This window comes from Balaenoptera physalus (genome assembly GCF_965194825.1).
Source record: "Balaenoptera physalus genome assembly, chromosome: 3".
In the NCBI taxonomy this organism is placed as follows: domain Eukaryota; kingdom Metazoa; phylum Chordata; class Mammalia; order Artiodactyla; family Balaenopteridae; genus Balaenoptera; species Balaenoptera physalus.
Window position 1 is genome coordinate 29,864,328 of NC_138890.1, and position 23,589 is coordinate 29,887,916.

Genomic DNA, 23,589 nt, shown 5'->3' on the forward strand with positions numbered 1-23,589 from the left:
CAGTGGGGACTTCTTGAGTGGATGAGTGAATGAATAAATGAAAGGCCTTTTTAAGTCTTGGTTTTGGAACATTGCCAGCTCTCCTGGGCTTGTTCAGTCTCCAGCTCCCTTTGGGCTGCTTTTGAGAGCCAGAATTGAATGGACTGAGATTCAGGGCCTGCAGGAAATGCCTTTCAGAGACAGATACTTTCTGGGAGTCATTTTTCTGGTTATTTCTGAGACACTTGGTGATGCCACTTTGGGTGTATTATGCCTTGTGGTGGGAATACTTTTTGAGGTAGACTCACATCCTCCCTCCCTGCCTTGTTTTGTTATTTTGAAATCTAAGAAAAGGGTAGCACAGGGAGGTGGAGAAAGAACACAGAGAAGCCAGAGAGCCCTGTTCTTTGTGTGTGTCCTTGCGTTAGGACTTGTGGTCTGTTCAGCGTGGGCCATGTGGGGGAGAGATAAGATCCCATTAGTGTACAGGAAATAGCAGTGAATTTCGAGGCGCAAAGACTGGCAGTTAAGTTCTACCTCCTTACTGGCTGTGCAACCAGCTTACCTTCAGAAGCTCTGTGGCTTCCCCTGTGAAAGGGGAATGGTAACAAAGCCATCTTGGGGCTGGTGTGCTGATCACACATACTAGGGAACGCAAAAGGGCTTCCTTGAAGAGTGAAGTACTAAATATATATTATGGTTAGGACTCTGGCTTGGAGTCAGACAGATTGGGTGTCTTAGACTACACTACCGTCCATCAATATCCAATGCTACTCCCTGGAGTCAGGCTTGGTCACGTGACGTGGTCAATGTGTAAGACGTGTCCCCTCGGTTCCAAAGGGGATTTTATAAGCTCATTATTTCCCCAGCTCTCTTCCCCTGTCCCTGTGATGAGTGAAGAGGGGCCCCGAAGAGTCAGGACCCTGAGTGATTGGAGTAAGCACAGTCCCCAGGCTGATCCTTGATGGACCCCTATCACCTGTTATCTTGGCTATTTTAGAGTTTGGGGGATTTGGAGATTTGGGGATAACTGAGTCTGGCCTCACTGATACACCTGGGTACTGTTTCTTTATGCCATTTAATAGAAAAGCGGTGCACAAAGAAAACACACATATAGTAACACTGAACACAGCACAGCCTTAGGCATCATCTCAGGGACAGCCCGAGCTGGGCTGCTACTTGTTGGCGCTCTTGGGAAGGGGCCGATAGACCCCGACGACCACAGCGTGGTCCCTCTCATAGGGCTCCAGGGTCAGCTGCTCTTGAGGCTTCAAATTCTCCTGCTGCAACTTCCTCACCTCAGAAGCAAACACTGCCTCGGCAGATGCGGTGGAGTCGATGCAATTGGCCTTGATGGAGATGAGGAAGTGGCCCCCGTTGCGCAGGAAGGTGTGGGCATTCAGAGCCACGATGCGGGACTGGTCTGGCTGGGCCACATCGGCAAAGATCACGTCCACCATCCCGATGAGCATGCGGTACTTGAGGGGGTGCCGGGCGTCTTCGAGGACTGGGATGATGTTGGTTCTCTTCTTGGCCACGTTGACCAGATCGCGGCCGGCGCGGTGGGAGAACTCGACCGCGTAGACTAGGCCGTCAGGGCCGATGATGTCGGAGACGTGGGAGACGGTGGTCCCCGAGGCGGCACCCAGGTACAGCACTTTGGACTTGGGCTTGATGTGAATCTGGTCGACCCCGCCCAGTATGGCCGCGGCCAGCTTGGAGCGGAAGGGGTTCCACGTGCGGTACTCCTGTTTCACGCCGCCCTCGGTCACCGTGACCCGCCGCTCGCCGTACACCGACTGGCCGGGCACCATGTTCAGTGTGACCAGAGCGTCCTCCGCCCCGCGATAGATGAAGACCCCCTCGTGCCGGTGCGGTTCCACGGATACCGTGGTGACGCCCTTCCTGCGGCGGTTCTTGCTCTTGGCCACGCCACGCCGCTGCCCGCCGCCTCCGCGGTCCCTGCCGTCTCCGCCACCACGCCCCCGGCCCCTGCCGCTTCCGAAGCCGCGCGTTCGCGCTCCGAAGCCGCCCTTGCCCCCCGGGCCGCCGCCATCGCCTCCTGCTCCTTTGCCCCCGCCTCCTCCTTTGCCCCCTCCTCCTCCGCCTCCTCGCCCTCCGCCCCAGCAGCCACCCCCGCGGCCGCCAGACACCCCACCGCGCGCGCTCACCGCCGACTTCATGGCGCGCCCCAGGCGCCGGGTGGCGGGGGGTGGGTGGGTGGGGCTGGCGGCGGTTGTCAAGGGTTACCGGTGGCTCGGAGTGGTTGTCAGGGACCGCCGGTACCTGGGGGGGGTTGTCAGGGTTGCCGGTGTCTGAGAGATGTTGTCGGGGTCGCTGGTGGCTCCGGGGCGGTGGTCCTGACGCTGGACGAAGGTTAGCGACAGCGGTTGCCTGCCGGGTTAGCCGCGGTGGGCGGCAGGGACGAGGTGGGCGGCAGTGGGGACCAGCTCTACTGCAGTCCCCGCATCCCTGGAGCCGCCCGTTGACGCAGCGACGGGCGTGATTGCATCACACCCGCTATGGCGACCCTGCAGCCCCGGAAGCCCCCGCTTCCCAGCACGCGCGCAGACGCAGCCTGCTCCCTTCCCTCTTCCCCATCTTCTGCTTTCTCAGGGACCCCTGGCAGTTCTCCTTGGCAGAAGAGGGGGAGACAAACATCGGCTTCAGTACTTGCTGCGCCACTCGCTTGCTGTGTGGTCTCAGAAAGCTTACCTGACCTTCTCCGAGGGTCTTGTCTGAACTTGGGCAAGTTTCTTGACCTGTGTCTCATTATTCCATCTGAAAACAGAACGTACCACAAAGGTTTGTTTTAAAGCACCACATACACTTGCCCAGCCATGGTGCATGCTAAGTGCTCTGTAAGCATTAGCTTTTTTCTTTATGTTTTTTACTTACTTACTTGATTGATTGATTAATTAATTAATTTTGGCTTACAGGATCTCAGTTTCCCCGCCAGGGATTGAACCCAGGTCACGGCAGTGAAAGTGCCGAATTCTAACTGCTAGACCACCAGGGAACTCCCTGTTTAGTTTTTTAATGTATTTCTTTCGGTCAATCTTTAATTGAAATGTATTGCTGATAGCTCTTTTGCCACCTGAAAGTGGCTCTGGCCCTCTTTTACAAGGTTGGTGGAAATGCACCTTGGTACAGATATTCTATCAAACCCTTAAACAACGTACCTATACTTCCACTTAGTTATTCCACTTTGAAATTTTTATCCTAAAGGGATGATCCCAGCGAGAAATGATGGTAATTAGAAGAGTGAAGGTGGTGATGGTAGTAGTGGTGATGATCATCATTGTCATGGAAGTGTTGGCAGAGGTGAGAGGAAGTAGCCTAATCTAAGAGCTATTTAGAAGATAGAATCCACAAGACTTTCTACTACATTGGACATAGGAAGCCAAAAAGAGGAAAATTCCAAGCCAGGGATTTCCAAAGGATAGTGACTCCCTTGATGTGGTTAATAGCCTGCAAGTTTCAGCCCTGGTTGCTCTCTATTTAGCTCTGCTCTTTTCCATCAACTGTGCTAAATCCTAGAACCTGTTCTGGGAATATGGGGCAGCAAGAAAATATTGATTCTTCAGTTTGAATGGGGACACATACACCAGAGCACTAAATCCTATAACACACATCAGCAAGAGCCAAAATCTCATGTTTATCATTGAGTTCTAGTCTACGTTTCAAAAACCTGCTCTTTCAATATGCAGCATCTTCCTGAGCATAAAAAAAGAATCATTGGACTTCCCTGGTGGCGCAGTGGTTAAGAATCTGCCTGCTACTGCAGGGGACATGGGTTCGAGCCCTGGTCTGGGAAGATCCCACATGTCATGGAACAACAAAGCCTGTGTGCCACAACTACTGAGCCTGCGCTGTAGAGCCCATGAGCCACAACTACTGAGCCTGGGTGCCACAACTACGGAAGCCCACACGCCTAGAGCCCGTGCTCCACAAGAGAAGCCCCTGCTCGCCACAACTAGAGAAAGCCTGTGCACAGCAATGAAGACCCAACGCAGCCAAAAATAAATAAATAAAATAAAATAAATTTATATTAAAAAAAATCATTAGGCAGCACCATGGACAGCAAAACAGGTGTCAACGCAGAGGCTTGCTCGTTCTGTTAGGACCACGGACAGCAACACCAATGGGGGCCGGTTAAGCTACTGGAGCTTGCTTTGGGCTCAACCAGGAGCAACGCAAGATGGTGTAGGTAGGTGGTGTAAGCAATCGGTGGACCTCCCTATTAGTGGGACTAAGTGCCTGGTCCAGAGAGGGACAAAATGTAACTGAATATTAGGGCAAATGTCAGGCAGAGTCCACACAGCAAAGCTTTCATTCCATCCTGGACCAGGAGTCTTTCTGTCTTAAATCCATGGACAGCGACACCAGGTCTGGTTTTCCCTTCTGTCCAAAATGCCTCCTTAATGTGGGCCAGAAGCCTATGTGTTGGAATGTGGACAAGGGGTCAGAGAGTGCACGTATGGTTCCTGAGGTGTATGGTCCACATAAAACACTCTCTTTAGAGGTTTCTACTCTCGTTACAAGGGGTGCTTCTCCAAATTGATGAGCTATGCTTGGTGCCTTGGTTTGGATTTCCCCCAAATCAGACCCTGTAATGGTTAATTTTGTGTGTCAACTTGACTGGACCACAGGATGCCCAGATATTTGGTTAGATGTTACCCTAAGTATTTTGTGAGGGTATTTTGGGATAATATTAACATATAAACTAGTAGACTGAGTAAAGCAGATTGCCCTCTATAATGTGGGTGGGCCTCATCCATTCAGCTGAAGTCCTGAATATAACAAAACGCTGACCTTCCCCTGAGTAATAGAGAATTCTCCTGCCCGACAGCCATTGCACTGGCGTATTGACTCTTCCTGGGCCTGTAGCAGCCTGCCTGCTTTTGGCCTTGAACTGCAACATTTGCTCTGCAGATTTTAGACTTGCCAGCCTCCATAATCACGTGAGCCATTTCCTTATAATCTTTCTATATAGATACATAGATGTAGATGTAGATATAGATATATAGCTATAGACATGGAGCTATAGATATGGATATAGAGAAATAGATTGATCTATCTATCCTACTGGTTCTATTCCTCTGGAGAAACCTGACTAATACAGACCCTGATACAAGGATTGGGTCCAGGTGATCCCAGGAAGCACATGTGGGTGTGGGGAAAATGAGACAGGGAAAATAGAAAAGCTACGAAACAGTGCATTAATGAGCAGATTAGCACAGTGCATGATTAGGGCTCAATTGTTCTTTTTTTAAATTTATTTGGTTGCACAGGGTGTTACTTGCAGCAGGCGGGCTCCTTAGTTGCGGCACATGGCTTGCACATGGGCTCCTTAGTTGTGGCTTGCAGGCTCCTTAGTTGTGGCATGCAAACTCTTAGTTGCAGCATGCATGTGGGGTCTTGTTCCCTGACCAGGGATCGAACCTGGGCCCCCCTGCACTGGGGGCACGGAACCTTATCCACTGTGCCACCAGGGAAGTCCCATGGCTCAACTGTTCTGATTACTCTCTGAGAAACTGTGTAGAGGGCATCTCAGAATTGTTCCACTGCAGGCTGGGAGGCAGGGGCAGTAATCCACCATTCTCCCTTCCCCAACTGTCAGGAATTGTTTCTGGAAATTTTTTTTTCAAATGTTTATTTATTTTTGGCTGTGTTGTGTCTTCGTTGCTGCGTGCGAGCTTTCTCTAGTTGCAGCGAGCAGGGGCTACTCTTCTTTGCAGTGCACAAGCTTCTCACTGCGGTGGCTTCTCTTGTTGCAGAGCACGGCCTCTAGGTGCGCGGGCTTCAGTAGTTGTGGCACGTGGGCTCAGTAGTTGTGGCTCATGGGCTCTACAGCGCATGCTCAGTAGTTATGGCGCATGGGCTTAATTGCTCTTTCTGGACCAGGGATTGAACCCGTGTCCCCTGCATTGGCAGGCGAATTCTTAACCACTGCGCCACCAGGGAAGTCCTGTTTCTGGAACATTAACTGTCTTATCCTTTGAGTTGCTCCTGTGTGTGGCTCAGCAAATTCCCCTGATGCTTCAGACAGCCCTCAGGCAGAGAAGCAGGCACTTGGAATGGGGAGCTGCAATCACACTGGAAGCTCTTTACCACAGCTGCAGGTGAACTCAGAGGTGAGTCTAGGGGATATTAGATAGGGCATCAATGGTGCCTGCTTTAGTTGGCCACTACATCTCAAATACAGCCTGAACTTTGTTGTGCAAACAGAACTTGGAAAAAGTACATGACTCATAAAGCTTATTACATCAGGAAATAAAGTCATACTATAAATGTACAAATACTACCTGTATTACAGGTAGTATTTAACTGTATTTAACTTCGCAGTACAAAACTCTCATCAATAAGCATTAATATTTTTCCCTCTGGTGCACAGTATCATGGAGCTCTGCAGTTACATTTGAATAGCTTATTCCTTTTTTGACTTTATTCAGGGTACTAAAGCCCAATCCTCCACAATGAACCCTCTCCACTATGCCACCAGGCTACTGAAGGAGATCAGAATCCAACAGCAAGAGATCCGCCAAACTTTACCTTAAATAGTTTAGATAATTCTGTTTGCCACTCTACGTATAAGTCTTAGAGGGCACAACTACTGACATATCTTGACCTTTCTCTTATCACTTTCTGTTATGTTGTCATTAATTCTCCTTCACCACGATACCAGTATCTCTGAGGCCCTTGTTCACAGCCTCTGTTTTAAGTGGACAATGGTGGCCTTTCCAGTGCACTTGCTGCTCATTTCAGAACTGATGCTCTCAAGCAATTCATGCCTTCCCATGTGATTCCATTAAATGGAATCCATTGGGAGGGATGGCGAGTGGTTACAAATTCTAAACATAATGAGCAATATCTTCATGAATTTAGAATTGTTCTGCAGGAGTAGTTACTGTAAACTAGCAGTAGGAGTGTGCCACCTTGCTGGGGGTGCCTATTTCCCCAGGTTTTGGTGGCCCGCCCTACGCACTAGATTTCATACCAGGGCTTGAAGCAGCCTCCACCACACTCTAGCAGTGACAGTTTCTCCAGATTATCTTCCCACCCCTGCCCCTAGTGGCCCATCAGTTGCTTCATATTACTGATGTCATTTGCAATAATCTGCTAAGGCTTCCAACATCACTCTCCCTCCAGGTCCGCAAGACAAAGGTGGCTTTCTCAGGCTTTTTCCCACTGCCTCATTGCTGTTGACAGCTTTGGAATCATTACAAACCAAGTTTTCACATCTTGTTTCTGATCAGAGGCAACCTTTCCCAGCACGACGTTTGATGACTCCCACAGAGACCTTTTCTGTCTGCCGCCTTTGATTCCTACCTTGCGTAGCCATTTGCTACAGGCTCTCTGTTGGGCTGCTCTAGCCTGGGAGCACCTATCACCAACAAGACTCTCAGTCCAGTGGAACATGTTCCCCCTCTCCTGTGCATGACCCCAGAATGCAACCAAGGCAGGGACTCGTGCCAAGTATTGGCATCATAAAGAGACTGAGGTGCCAAAAAAAACCTCTGCCACTCAAAATTTCACCTGGGGCTACTTACAACATTAAAATCTGTCTCATTTTCAAAGATTCTTTAGCAGTGTGTCTCATCTGCTCAAGAAGTTTCTTAAAGGGATAAGTTGGCATTGTGATCCAGACACTTCTGACAGCCAATAAGAACAACTATGGTCTCTTCAACTTTTGCTTACAATTGACTTATTATTCCATAACGTATGCCCTCACATGATGTTCATAATTATATCTGGGACTGGGCTTCAGTAGTAACATGGAGTACATCAGTCCTACCCATAGACTTCACGAGATATATGAGAAACTTTTCTCTGTTTCTCTCATATACCATTCCAGAAAATCGCCTAAGGAGTGACTAGTCATGATTTAGGTAAGACCAGCTGGAAGGCTGTGCAACCTCATCCCCAGTCTAATTAGCATTTAAACGTTCGCTCCTGAAGAGGCTTCCCCAACCTGTTTTCTATAAGCCGTGGTCTGTTTCCAAAGGTGACTCCAGGGATTTGCATCTCTACCCCTAGTGACAGCCACAGTTGTATCTGGTCAAGATGGACCGGGCTATGATGCAGTAACATATTACAGCCCTCAAACCTCAATGGATTAATACAACTACGTTTCCCACTTGCTTACATTTCATGTCCATTGAAGATCTGTGGGAGGTTCGCTCCACATGGTCACTGCACGGCTCACACACCAACATCCTGTGGCTGTAACATGAGAAACAAGAAGGCTCCCATTGTTGCCATGCGGGAAGAAAGGGCATGGAGAACTCACTTTCCTTTTTCTCTGTTGTGGCCTAGGGTTTGACACAGTCATTTCTACTCACAACCCATTGGCCAGGACTAGTCACATGCCCTGTCTAACTGAAAGGCAGCTGGGAAATGTGGGTGGGATCATTGGTGAACAGTAAATGTTTTTGTCACAGGTATCTACTGCATAATGTCAGTCTGGCACACCTGGATCAGTATACCTACATGAACATCACAGACAAAATTTACTGTTCAGTGTGCATATATTTCAATTTATTCCTCAAGACAAAATGTAATACCTTTTTACTAACACACGACTAAAGCCCAGAGTAATAATCAGTTCTCAATCTCGTGTCTAATATGGCATGTTAAGTAAAAAAGAGAACCGTCTCTCCTTTCCTAATATCTGGGCCTTGGAGAATAGTTCAAGTCCCTTAATTGGGATTCCATTGACATTTGCCCACTACCTCACTGGGTGTGGCACTTCTTCTCTGGGGTGGCTCAGACTCTCACTCCATTTCCCCCTGTAGAATTAGTGACTGACACTTAGTAAGTCCTCAAAAAGCTTAGATGGCTGCATTCGTCAGGGTCCTCCAGAGAAACAGAAATTTATTTCTCACAGTTCTGGAGGACAGAAGTTCAAGAACAGGATGCTAGCATGGTCGATGGTCGGTTTCTGGTGATACCTGTCCCTTTCTGGCTTGTAGATGGCCACCTTCTCACTGTGACCTCACCTGGTAGGGAGAGAAAGTAACCTCTCTGGCAACTCTCTCTCTCTTTTTAAATTTATTTTATTGAAGTATAGTTAATTTACAATGTTGTGTTAATTTCTGCTATACAGCAAAGTGATTCAGTTATGCACATATATATATTCTTTCCCACTATGGTTTATCAGAGGATATTGAATATAGTTCCCTGTGCTATATAGTAGGAGCTTGTTGTTTATCCATTCTATATATAATAGTTTGCATCTGTTAATCCCAAACTCCCAATCCTTCTCTTCCCCTCCCCCCTCCCCTTTGGCAACCACAAGTCTGTTCTCTATGTCTGTGAATCTGTTTCTGTTTCATAGTTAGGTTCATTTGTGTCATATTTTAGATTCCACATATCAGTGATATCATATGGTATTTGTCATTCTTTTTCTGACTTCCTTCACTTAGTATGATAATCTCTAGGTCCATCCATGTTGCTGCAAATGGCAATATTTAATTCTTCTTTATGGCTGAATAGTATTCCATTGTATATATGTACCACATTGTCTTTATCCATTCATCTGTTGGTGGGCATTTAGGTTGTTTCCATGTCTTGGTTATTGTAAATAGTGCTGCAATGAACATTGGGATACATGTATCTTTTCAAATTATAATTTTGTCTGGATAGATGCCCAGGAGTGGGAATGCTGGATCAAATGGCAACCAGGAGTTCATTTTTAATGGCTGAATAGTATTCCATTCTGTGTGTGTGTATAATAACTTCTTTATCCATTCATCCATTGATGAACACTTAGGTTGTTTCCATGTCTTGGCTAATGTAAATAATGCTCTAATGAATGTGGATGTGCAGATATCTCTTCAAGTCGTTACCAAACCAAACTTGGGTCTATTTGCCTGCAGCAAAGCCAATCTACTGACACGGGGTTTTGGTGAAGAAAAGTACATTTATTGCAGGGTGACAAGCAAGGAGAACAAGCAGCTAATGCTCAGAAAACCTGAACTCCCTGATGGCTTTTAGGAAATGGCTTTTTCTTTCTTCCTTCCTTCCTTCCTTTCCCTTGCTGTTTTCTTTCTTCCTTTCTTTTTCTTTCTCTCCTTTCTTTCTTTCTTTTCTTCCTTCCTTCCTTTCTCTTTCTTTCTTTCCTGTGTCACACGGCATGTGGGATCTTAGATCCCTGACCAGGGATTGAACTCGTGCCCCCTGCAATGGAAGCATGGAGTCTTAACCACTGGACTGCCAGGGAAGTCCCTAGGGAAGGGTTTTAAAAGACAAAGTGAGGGAAAGTGTTGTGGAGTATGTGATCAGCTCACACACAATTTTCTTATTGGTGGGTGGTGAGGCAACCAGATGAGGTCACAGAGGTCAGCATTATCAATCGTCACGCTCCAGCTCGTCTGGGGGCTACATGCTAGTGGTCAGCATGCAGTCAACTTCTTCCATCTTGTGGGGGTTTTAATATCTGAAAAACAACTCAAAGATCTGGATCAGGATATTATCTACAGCCTCTGAGGAGGAATTAAAGGTCATTGACTTTGTTTTATGGTTAAACTATTATTATTTTGTCTTGCTTGATTGCTTTCCTTTGTTTCTGTATTTCTGATTATATTTGCTCTTTGGAAGGCCTAGGAGGCTTAAGTTTTTTTTAAAATAAGAGATGGAGGACACAGGTTGGGTGTCTTTCCCCAGAAAGACCCTGTAGGGTCCTGCTCAGTTTCAAAGATAGTGATTTCATTTTCTTCAGGTATATATCCAAAAGTAGAATTGTTGGATCATATAGTTGTTCTGTTTTTAATTTTTTGAGGAATTGCCATACTGTTTTCCATAGTGCCTTCACCAATTTACATTCCCATCAACAGTGAGCAAGAGTTCCCTCTTTTCCACATATTCACCAGCACTTAGCTCTTGTCTTTTTGGTAATAGCTATTCTAACAGGTGTGAGGTGATATCTGATTTTAGTTTTGAAATGCATTTTCCTGATGATTAGTCATGCTGTGCACCTTTTCATGTACCTGTTGGCCATGTGAATATCTTTTGGAAAAATGTCTATTCATCTATTCTGATCCTTTGCCCATTAAAAAAAATATATATATATATTTATTTATTTGGTTGCACTGGGTCTTAGTTGCAGCAGGCATGCTCCTTAGTTGCAGCTCCCAGGCTCCTTAGTTGTGGCTCTCCGGCTCCTTGGTTGTGGCACATGAGCTCCTTAGTTGTGGCATGTGAACTCTTAGTTGCAGCATGCATGTGGGATCTAGTTCAGTGACCAGGGATTGAACCCAGGCCCCCTGCATTGGGAGTGCGGAGTCTTAACCACTGTGCCACCAGGGAAGTCCCTGCCCATTTTTTAATTGGATTATTTGCGTGGGAATTTTTTTTTTTTTTTTGGCTGTTGAGTTGTATGAGTCCCCTATGTATTTTGGATATCAACCCCCTATCAGATATGTAGTTTACAAATATTTTCTGCCATTACATAGGTTGCCTTTTCATATTGTTGATTGCTTCTTGACTACACAAATTTTTCAGTTTGATGTAGTCTCACTTGTTTATTTTCACTTTTGTTGCTTGTGCTTTTGGAGTCATATCTAAAAAAAAAAATCATTGCCAAGCCCAATGTCAAGGAGCTTTTCCCCTATGTTTTCTTCTAGGAGTTTTATGGTTTCTGATCTTACATTTAAGTCTTTAATCCACTTTGAGTTAATTTTTGTAAGTCATATAAGATAGGGGTCCAATTTCATTCTTTTGCATGTGAATATCCAGCTTTCCCAGCACTGTTTATTTAGAGACTATCTTTTCCCTGTTGAGTATACTTGTCTCCTTTAGGTCAAAGATAAAAAATAATCTTAACTGTTAAAACATTGGTCTGTTTAAATGCAATGCTCCTGTCTCCTCATAGTACCTTAATTGAACTCTTACTCAGTTCCCTTGGTCACTATATGAAATTACTTTAGCCAAAAATATTCAAGTTTGCTAAGTATACTATTTAAAAACACAGTGCCTTTAATATTTCCTTTATACTTCCTAGTAAGGCTGAGCCCTTTTCACTGAAGTACCTTCTTTTTCTTCAATGACTCAGAGACTCAGAATATGTAAGGGTTCTCAGCTTCCAGGTTCCTGCACATCTTGGTGTGCTACTCAGAGCTCTGTGCCCTGCAAAGAAAGAGCAGCTGGCATCCCTCTCAGTCCACCAGGTGCAGGGCCATGGGAACAGGAGATCTTAAAGCCATGGGGATCGGTGATGCACCTGGGATGGGTACAAAGGCTGGCCTGAAATCCAGGTGGGCTAGAAGGAAAAGGCAGGAATCTGAAAAGTACTAGAGGAGAAAGAGGAGAGGAAGAGAGAGAAAGTAGACAAGGAAAAACATGTACTTCAAGGCAAACAGACATGAGTCCCAGTCCTGGCTCTGAATTGTTATGTCTTCTGAATAGCTATGTCTTCATTGGAATAATCAGGTTGTTGGAAGGATTATAGAGTCTTACAATAGGTGCTCAGTAATGAGTAGTTCTTTTCAAAGTTATTACGCCAGAGCAGGTACAGAGGGGCTTATGATGTTGGCAGAGTGCCTTTGCTGCTAGATATTGGCACATTTTTATTAAATTATACTTGCAACCCCTTAAAAAGCCATTAGGTATTAACTAAGCAAGAACATAGGGAGAAAGAGTTTCCTTCTTCTCCACCTAATCCCTACTCTTATTTCAGTCTCCTAGATTGGCACCTCAGCCTATGATTTTTTGCCGTCAGCCAGGCAAACCCAGTGACAGGGACCTGAACATCAGGCCAAAAGAGTTGATGTTTCGAAAGAATAATTTTTCCAAAAAGGAGGATAAAGGGTAAAGATGTAGTTTCACCAGCTCTTGCTGATTCAGCCCCTGATCTTAGAGTTCTTCACAAAAGAAACTGAGTTGTTTATTATCAGGCATTATGCATTATTTTTCTGAAGTTGGTTTCTAAAATATTCCTAAAGGAAGAAAACTTCCTTCTATATTCCTGGTACTGAGCTGATTGTTTCATTTCCTATAATCCTCACAGTAATCCTAGGAAATGGGTATTTTTAGTTTCATTGAACAGATGGGGAAGCTAATGATTGGAGAGAGGGCATAACTTTTCTAAGCCAAGTTAAACAGCTTGTAAGTGGTAATTAACATTTGTTAAGTGTCTACCCAGAGCCATCTCAATGATTATTATAATCAGTAGTAGTAGTAGTAATAGCAATGGCAGTGACAACTGCTTTTGAACCCTGTATATATTAACCATATATATATTATAGTTATTAGTTTATTATATATATGTATATTTGTGTCTAGTTGGGGAGGATAAATAAGAACATATATATATATTCTCATTTATATATTATATATAATACAAATATAAATGAGAATATGATAAATTCAGTCCAAATACTCATCCTCACAGCTGGCAGGCAAGGTTAAGGCGAAGAGGGTACGTAACTCTTCCAGAGCCAAACAGCAGGGAAGTAAGTGGTTGAGCCAGGAAAAACCCGGCCCATATTCTATGAATTCCTTCATAACCAGGACATATACTTCTCTTGTGTTTTAACACAGAGTTAGGGTGCAGTGATCTCAGGCTGATTAATTTTCTCAGTACTAAGCTAGTATTGCCAAACCTGTCAAACTCAATATCCAGTGCTGACGAGGATTTAGGACATGGAGTTTTCATGCATTGCTGCTGGGACTGTGATGTGCTTCCCTCCCTCTCAAGCCATTTGTTAATTGTGCTGAAGCCTTTACCAGGCGTGTACCTTCTGACTCCACAATTCCACCTCTTGGTGTTTACTAGAAGGAGAATGATCATGGATCTGTGCCAAGATTTATACCCAAGAGTCTTCACTGCAGTATCACCTGAAAAAGCATAAGTTAAGAAATAAGCTCTGTGTTCAACAATACAAGATTGATATAAATTGTAGCATAGCCATAAAATGGAATATAATTTGCTACTAAAACTGATGGTTTTTTTTAACTGTTTCTAATATTCTCCAATTATCTTTTATTTTTTTAAATTTTATCTATTTTACTATTTATTTGTTTGCTATGGGTCTTAGTTGCAGCAGGTGGGCTCCTTAGTTGCAGCTTGTGGGCTCCTTAGTTGCGGCTCGCCGGCTCCTTAGTTGTGGCTTGTGGGCTCCTTAGTTGTGGCTCGCAGCCTCCTTAGTTGTGGCATGCGAACTCTTAGTTGCGGCATGCATGTGGGATCTAGTTCCCTGACCAGGGATTGAACCCGGGCCCCCTGCATTGGGAGCACAGAGTCTTAACCACTGTGCCACCAGGGAAATCCTAAAACTGATGTTTTGAAAGAATATGCAAAGCCATGGACCAATGCCCATATTAACTGAAAAAAAAAATCTAGTTAAAATATGACCCTTTCCCATTATATATGTACACACATGCATATGTTTGTACACAAAAGGAACAAAATACTACAGTATTTATAAATGGGCATTTGGATTATTGGTAACTTAATTTTTCTTGTTAATTCAGTTTCTGAAGTTAGTTCTGTGGTGGGAGTTCCCTGGCGGTCCAGTGGTTAAGACTCTGTGCTTTCACTGCCGGAGGCACAGGTTCGGTCCCTGGTTGGGGAACTAGGATCCTGCAAGCCATGCCACGTGGCCAAATAAATAAATAAATAAAAATAAAGTCAGTTCTGTGGCAAGGGGGAAAAACATTATTTTTAAAAAGAATAACTGTAATATTAGCTCTCAATCTAATTTTGATTAAAACCATTTGGATATCCATAGGAATGAAAGGAATGCGAGGAGGATAATAACAGAAAATTAATTTACATTCCAGCTTCAAAAAAATAGGTTCCATGTTTTTCTCTGATACACTGTCTAGGGGAGAGGCCTAGTCAGGAAACACTAAATAGGGTCCAAATAGGATGCAATACTCAGCCTCTGTTTTTCCAATTAAGAGCCAACTAACTATTTATTTGGAAAAATAAAAGACACTCTCGAAAGTTGGAAATTTCTTGAATCGTTGACTCCAACTCTCTACTGAGTTTGCCCTTAATATTTGGCAAATACTCTATTCAAAACAAACCAAGGAGATTAGGCTGGTCTAGGGATTCAAGAAGGTCAAGGTGAGCAAAGAGCTCTCATACAGTTCCTCAAAAAAAAAAGACTGTTTTTTAGAGCAGTTTTAGGTTCACAACAAATTTGAGCAGGAAGTACAGGGTTCCCATATACCCTGAGCCCCCCACCCCACAGGCTCGCCCAGTATAGATGTCCCACACCAGTGCTACATTGTTCCCATGATGAACCTTCGTTGACATGTCATCATCACCCAAAGTCCATAGTTTCTATCTGGTCTCACTCTTGGTGTTATACCCTCTATGGGTTTTGACAAACACATTTTATTTCTATTACAGGACTAAACTTATTAAAGTTAGTTTCATAATTACAGCTAGAGCTCACTGGGAAAGGTAGAAACAATGCTGAAAGGGCCAGTTGGGAAGGAAAGGACCAATGGATCAGTGCCTCCCTTCAAAGGGTAGCAATTCTAACCAAACAAGGGTCTCCTAGAGGGTGGTCTAGGACAAGCCCCTCTGCACCCAGTCTGCAAAGGGCACTCACACAGAATTTCTGGACTCCTGTCTCAGTCAGACACCAACACAGGAGACTTGGCCTGACACTCCTTGTAGCATGGTAGCCTCTCAGTCCACTGAGGTCCCTGTTGCCCATCTAACCTCTATGTTCAGTGAAGAATTCCCTGGGGTGGGGTCTGCCCTTCCCCTTCCCTTGCAGAATACAGGGAGAAATGCTGGATGGCCTTTTTAATACCCCAAACCCCCCTCCCTTGACAAACTAGAAGCAACTCAAATTTTCTTATAATTATAGAAATGTTTGTCTATGGTAACCTTTGGCTCCCTATTAGGTTAGCTGTATGAAATTTGTCCCATATATCCCCCTTCAAGCCTCTAGTTTCCGTGGATGCATCTGTCCCATTTCATACCACCACACTAGAGGCTCTTAACTCCTTTCTTTTTTAGTTTTTATTTTATTTTATTATTTATTTATTTTATTATTTATTTATTTGGCTGCATTGGGTCTTTGTTGCTGCACGTGGGCTTTCTCTATTTGCAACGAGCGGGGGCTACTCTTTGTTACAGTGCGCAGGCTCTCATTGCAGTGGCTTCTCTTGTTGCGGAGCACAGGCTCTAGGCACGTGGGCTTCAGTAGTTGTGGCATGCAGGCTCAGTAGTTGTGGCTCATGGGCTCTAGAGCGCAGGCTCAGTAGTTGTGGTGCATGGGCTTAGTTGCTCTGCGGCATGTGGGATCTTCCAGGACCAGGGACCGAACCCGTGTCCCCTGCATTGGCAGGTGGATTCTTAACCACTGCGCCACCAGGGAAGTCCTGCTCCTTTCTAAAGTGAAAAATTCTTCTTGTTCTGACCTATTCTGAAGAAAAGTAGGTTGGGGAGTCCTTCACCTGCACCCTAGACTTCATGATTAGAGCCTGAGACCTTTTAAAATAATGCAACTCACTAACTTTAGTCATATCTAATCTGTTTCTTAAAAACATTCCTATAATGAGTGAGCCTGAATACTGTGAGATATAATTGAGCCTTCTCACCCTGGGGCTTCCTGGTACCTTTACCCATGCCATGCCCCCCTTTTACCCCCATTTTAGCTGGGGGCTCCTTGATGTCTGAGGTACTGTATCATCCTGGGCCTAGAAGGAAGCCTGGTAGGGGGTAGGTGATCTGTTGATGTTTGTTGCCTATGCTTGAGCGGACTCAGCCAAAGCAGAGAAATGAGGCAAAATCACCTCCCTTAAACTGTCTTTCACTAAGGAGGGGGCTACAGTTTGCAAGTTCATCTGCAGCAGCTCTGAGCTGTCCTGGTGTAGAAGAGCATTCAGAAATAAGGAACCCAAGGCTTTGTAAGCATGGGCCCTTTGTCCAAGGTACACAGGAGAGCTGGAAACAGACCAGTTTCTTGGCTCCTGGTAACTTCTCTGGCCTCTTTAGAGGTGTGTCACTCTACGTCAGAGATGGACACATCCTTCCCAGGCTTAGCTGGATTGTGAACCCTTGGGTACAAGCTGGGAAGTCTGACAGGACTCTGAGTAAGAGCTTGCTTCCCACAAAGCACATGGACAGACAAGACTAGGTGTGGTAGATGAAAAATGTTCCTAAAAAATATCAGATCCTAATTCCTCGAACCTGTAAATGTTACCTTATATGGGAAAAGAGTCTCTGCATATGCACTTAAGGATCCTGATATGGGGAGATTATCCTGAATTATTTGAGTGGGCCCTGAAGGCAATCACATGTAACTTTATAGGCAGAAGGGGATTTCACAGAAGAGAAAGTGATGTGATCACAGGGGCAGAAATTGGAATGATGTGGCCAAGTCAAGTAATGTTGTCAGCCATTGGAAGCTGGAAGAGGCAATAATACCTTGATTTTGTCCCAGTGATACTGATTTTGGACTTCTGGCTCCAGAATTGTGAAAGAATAAATTTCTATTATTTCAAGCCACCAAATTAGTGGAAATTTGTTATAACAGCAGTAGCAAACTAACACTAAACAACATAAAAGGAATGATTGTCCCATAGAGCAGAAACTATGAGCTGGTCACCCAGCAGCATTCCCAATCCCCCAACTAAGCCCGTGCACCACAACTATTGAGCCTGTACTCTAGAGCCCGTGAGCCACAGCTACTGAGCCCGCGTGCCACAACTACTGAAGCCCGTGAGACTAGAGCCTGTGCTCCGCAGTAAGAGAAGTCACTGCAATGAGAAGCCCGCACACCACAATGAAGAGTAGCCCCCGCTCGCCGCAACTACAGAAAGCCCGCGCAGCAACGAAGACCCAATGCAGCCAAAAATAAAATAAATAAATAAATTTATAAAAGTAAATAAAAGCTCTAAAGAAAAACAGACATTACAGGATGAGAGAAAATCAAGTCACCAGCAAGATACAGTTTGTTCTCCCTATTCGTGGATTCCATATTTGTGAGTTTAACAGCTTGCTAACATTTATTCATAACCACCAAATTGATACTCGTAGAGCTTTTGCAATCATTCATGGCTATGCACAGAGCAGTGAAAAATTTGAGTCACCCAATGAACACATTACCAGCTTAGGTTGAACAAGGTGCTGTTCTGCCATCTTTTGTTTCAGTTCACATACTGTAAAAAAATGGTCCTTTTTGTGGCCTATTTAGTGACACTTTTGTGCTTTTTGTTGGTGATCTCACTGTTTGAAATTGTCCAAGAAGGCTATGATGTGCCTTTGAAAGCAAATAAGTGTGTTACATAAGCTTTGTTCAGGCATGAGTTATAGTGCTGCTGTCTGTGAGTTTTCATGTTAATCAATCAACAATACATATTAAATAATATTTTTAAATTTGATTAAAAAATTTATTGCAATATAGTTGATTTACAATTGTTAGTTTCTGGTGTAAAGTGATTCAGTTATACATATATAAAAATATATATTCTTTTTTTTACATTCTCTTTCATTATAGATTGTTACAAGATACTGAGTAGAGTTCTCTGTGCTATTCTGTAGGTTCTTGTTGGTTATCTATTTTATATATAGTGTGTATATTTTAATCCCAAACTCCTAATTTATCCTTCCCCCCTCCTTCCCTTTGGTAACCATAAGTTTGTTTTCTGTACGTGTGAGTCTATTTCTGTTTTGTAAATAAGCTCATTTGTATCCTTTTTCTAGATTCCACATATAAGCAATATCATATATTTGTCTTTCTCTGTCTGGCTTACTTCACTTAGTATGATAGTCTCTAGGTCCATTCATGTTTCTCCAAATGGCATTATTTCATTCTTTTTTTATGGCTGAGTAATATTCCATTGTATATATATTTGCCATATCTTCTTTATCCATTCATCTGTTGATGGACACTTAGGTTGTTTCCATGTCTTGACTCTTGTAAATAGTGCTGCTATTTAATTAATTAATATGATGTATTACTTGGATTTATTTTCAAATGTTGAACCATCCTGACATTCCTGGGTAAGTCTCATTTGCTCATGATGAATTTTCTATTTTTTCTTGGTTCCTCCTTATAGTTTCTAGTTCCTTTTTACAGTAATCTGCATTTCTGCCAATAGCCTTTCTTAATTCCTTCAGTATTTTCATTATCTCCTTTTTGTCTATTAGACTGAAGAGGTCTGTTTCACTGTTGGTTGTTTCAGGGGAATTCTCTTGGATCTTTTTATTGGCAATGGTTCCTCTGCTTCTTCATTTTACTTATATTTCTCTTGCTCTATGAGTTTAGGAAAAACAGTTATCTACTCTGGTCCTGGAGGGCTATACTAATGTGGGAGCGTCCCTTTGTAGCCTACGTGGGTTTAACATTTTTGGCACAAGGGCTGTTTTTAGTATGCATGGCTGCCACCTCTTTCCTCAGTGTATGCTGGCCATTATCCCCTTGATAGGAGGTGTGACTGGTGGTGTGGTGGCCAGAGCCTGCACTGGGTGTTGAGTGGGGCCTCCTCTTTGCTCTGTGGTTGTCACTGCCCTGTCAGGGGCAGGGTCTGCTACCTAGATGTTGGAGTAGACGTCCCCAGATCTGCTTCTGAGCTGCGTTACTGAGCTGTGGTGTGAGGTAGATGGGACTGGAGCACTCCCACTGGGAGGGGAGCCACTGAGCATTCCTCTGCTGGAGCTGTTCACCGGTGAGTGTGCTCTGCTGCGTCACCTGTCACCCACTGTCTGGGCTCACAAAGTACACTGTTGTTGGCGCTGCCCTTGGCCCTGCCTCAACCGTGGGTATGTCGGCCATCCACCCAGGTGTCTCAAGGACACCAGCACAGAGCCACTGAAGTCAGGTCCCAGGACAGCAGAAGTCCCACACCTGGACCTGCTGTGGGAGCTATAGAGGTAGCTTAGACCCTGGCACGGCCCAGACCCTGCGTGCATGCACCCGCAAAGCCCACAGCTATTAAGGCCAGACCCGTCCCAGCCGCGGAAGCACCTGCTGTCTGTTCGGATGTCCCACAGGCACTGAATTTTCAGCCCTGCTTCCTAAGTTGTGTGGCCCCTGGGGCTCAGCTGTGCTTTTGGCCCTACCTCTGAATGTGGGCAAACTGCTGGTGTCTGCTCCTGAGGCTGTGGTTGGCCTCAGAGCCTGCCTAGGTGGCATCTGGGGCCTGCAAGACTGCCCAGGTGGGACCTGGCCGAGGCAGGGCGGCTGGGGCGTGCTCTCCCGGAGCCTGAGTGGGCAGGGGCTAGCACGTGGAGAAAGAGGCTGTAATGGCAGCTCCCCCTCCCCGCTTCGTGCACCACTTAACAACGGTGCTTCGTTTCTATGGTGGGCCTGGCTTCTAGCCCTGGTTGTGGCCGTACCACACTCCAGCTCCTTCAGTCTGTCTCCGAGCAGCCAACACCAGTCCTCTCCCCAGGTTTGTCCTCTAAACCCCGTGTTTCAGCACCCAGCCCCCACCTGTACCAGCGGATGTGCGTTAGGCTGGGTGTACAGGGTGGTGGCTTGGACCATCTGTGTAGGTCTCTCTGTTCTGCCTGCCACAAACTGGTTGTCGTGCCCTCCTCTGAGCCTCTGAAGCTCCTTTTCTGTCCCAGCTGATCTCCCCGCAGGTGAGGGGGCTTCCCAGGGTGTGGGAATCTTTCCTTTCTTCAGCTCCCTCCCAGTGGTGCAGGTCCTGTCCCTTTTTTTTTTTCCCCTCCCTTTCTTCCTATCCAGGTATGTGGAGATATTTCTCATCCTTTCAGGTGTTTTAGGACTTCTGCTGGTGTTCAGTACGTGTTCTATAAGAATTGTTCCATTTGTAGATGTATTTTTGGGAGGGGAGTTCCACATCCTACTGCTCCGCCATCTTGATTTGAGCCCCTCATTTGCTCATGATGTATTAATTCTTTGAATATTGTTAAATTTGATTTGCTAGTACTTTTGAGGTTTTCACCTATATTCATATGGGATATTGATCTGTGCTTTTCTTATCTTGTGATGTCTTTGGTTTTGGTATCAGGGTAATAATGGCCTCATAGAATGAGTTAGGCAGTGATTCCTTTCTTCTATTTTTTGGAAGACTTTGAGAAGAATTGATATTAATCCTCCTTTAAAGGTTTGGTAGAATTCACCAGAGAAGCCATCTGATCCTGGAATTTTCCTTATTGGAATTTTTTTGGTATAACTGATTCAATCTCTTTACTTGTTTTAGGCCTATTCAGATTTTCTATTCCTTCTTCAATCAGCTTTGGTAGCTTGTGTGTTTCTAGGAATTTTTAAAATTTCATCTAAGTTGTCTAATTTTTTTGGCATGCAACTGTACATAGTCTTCTCTTACATTTTATTCTGTAAGGTTAGTAGTAATATCCCCACTTTCATTCCTGATTTTAGTAACTTGAGCACTCATCAGTCTAGCTATAAACGTTTCGTTTGTCAATTTTATTGATCTTTTCAAAGAACCAAATTTTGGTTTGATTTTCTCCATTGTTTTCCTATTCTCTATTTCATTCATCTCCACTCTAGTCTTTATTATTTTCTTCCTTCTGCCTTCAAAATGTTAACTAATTAGGGAAATGCAAAGCACAACTGAGATACCACCTCACACCCAACAGGATGGCTACTATCAAAAAGTGTTGACAAGGATGGAGAAATTGGAACCCTTGTGCACTGCTGCTGGGAATGTAAAATGGTACAGCTTCTGTGGGAAACGCGGCAGTTCCTTGAAAAATTAAAAATAATTACCATTTGATCCAGCTATTCTGCCTCTGAGCATATACGCAAAAGAACTGAAAGCAGGGTCCTGAAGAAAACTTGAACACTCATGATCATTAGCAGCATTATTCATAATAGCTAAAACATGGAAGCAACCCAAGTGCCCATCAACAGATAAATGGACCAGCAAAATATGGTATATACATACCACAGATATTATTCAACTTAAAAAGGAATAGGTATTTCTAAACATTTCCCTTGTAATTTCTTTTACTTTATATTTTTGAGTTATTTTCTTAGTGATTGCCCTGGGGATAATAAGTAACATCTAAATTTAGTTTATAACAACCAAGATTACACAACTTTAGTTTATAACAACTTCATATCAACAGTGTACAAAATGTTTGTTCCTATATAGCTCCATCCCCCACTTCCTGTGTTTTCTGTAGTTGTCAGTCCTACTAAGAGGCGTCCCCAACCCCTGCGCTGTGGACCAAGAAGACTGGCACTTAATTATTGCATTTTCTTTTGCTTTTTATTTGATTGTGTGTGTTTGTGTGTGCATGGGTTTACATCACTCAGTGACTTCTGCTCCCTTACTTTTCTCAGAGATACCTATAAAGTGCTTCTTTGGGGGAATTTTCTCATTTATAGGAAGTTTTAGTCCTAGTTTCTGATCGCTTCAGTTGAAACTGTCTACAAACACAATGGGAAATCGGGGCTTCATACCATCCAGCTCTACCCCAAATGTTGAGAATTAAAAAGAACAAACCTGGTGAAATCCTGGTGACCAAAAGTGTGCTAGACAGCGTGGGTGTCGGTGGTGAGCAGCAGCCCCGGGACGCCTCCCTCCTCCCTTTGTGGTTCAATCAGAGGGATGCAGACAGGCTGAGTGGTGGTCCGAAGTAAAGGGTTTAAACTCTTTCATTCCTTAGCAGTTCTCATTCAGTGACACAGACAACTGATGAAGGCGAAATAACTGAACGTTAGGAACCGGGCCATGCGGCAGGAGGTGAGCAGCTGGCAAGTGAGCAAAGCTTCACCTACTGCTCCCCATCACTCGCATTACCGCCTGAACCATTACCCTCCACCCCGTCTGTGGAAAAATTGTTGCTGAAATTGGGGACCGCTACTATTGAGGATCCCTTGCATGTGATTTGAGTAGCTTCTCTCTTGTTGCTTTCAAGATTTCCAATTTGTCTGTCTTTCAACAGTTTGATTACGTATTTCAAAAAGGATCTCTTTGAGTTTATCCCATTTGGAGTTCATTAAGCTTCTTCGATATGTAGATTAACGTTTTTCATCAAATCTGAGAAATTTTTAGCCATTATTTCTTCAAATATTTTATGCTTTTCTCTCCTCTCATCTGGGACTCCCATTATACATATGTTGGTACTTTTGATGGTGTCCTATAGGTCATCTCTTAGGCTCTGTTCATTTTTTAAAAATTTCATTCTAGGCATTAATATAATTCTTTCTCAGACTGTATAATTTCAATTTGGCCTGTCTTTAAGTTCTTTCATCTATCTATCTGTTCAAATCTGCTGTTGGGCCCCTCTAGCAAATCTTTCATTTCAGTTATACTTTTCAACTCCAGAACTTCTACTTGGCTTCTTTTTAATAATTTGTCTTCTCATTGCTATTCTTCTCTCTTTGGTTAGATATTTATTCTCAATTTATCCTTTATTCTGTGGACATGGGCTCTGTGCATACCAGTCATAAATGGTAGCTATTGTCATAACTCATTAAGATCATATCTAAGGCTCCTTTGAGCTTGGAGACCCTTGGAAACAGCATGGTGCAATACCATTCATGTTTATTAAGCATTTGTTTTTCTAGAATAAATGGTAATGAAGGTTGTGTTCTTGGGGACTATAGTAGGGCTCAATAAATGGGATTCCTTATTTAATTAAAATTAGTGAAAGTATTTTTCTTTTCAGAAGCCTAGTCGTGAGGGATAAAGAACCAC

General features: G+C 44.2%; 1 protein-coding gene across 1 annotated transcript; it reads right to left on the reverse strand.

Annotated features, from left to right (window-relative positions):
• Positions 1-1,038: 1,038 nt before the first annotated feature.
• FBLL1 (fibrillarin like 1) lies at positions 1,039-22,386 on the reverse strand. The gene is made up of 3 exons (XM_082456536.1): positions 10,276-22,386; positions 8,129-8,205; positions 1,039-2,760 (listed from the first exon to the last, which is right to left on the reverse strand). Exon 3 carries the CDS (start codon positions 2,160-2,162, stop codon positions 1,155-1,157), a length of 1,008 nt encoding a protein of 335 aa, XP_082312662.1. The 5' UTR covers positions 2,163-2,760; positions 8,129-8,205; positions 10,276-22,386; the 3' UTR covers positions 1,039-1,154.
• Between the last annotated feature and the right edge of the window lie 1,203 nt (positions 22,387-23,589).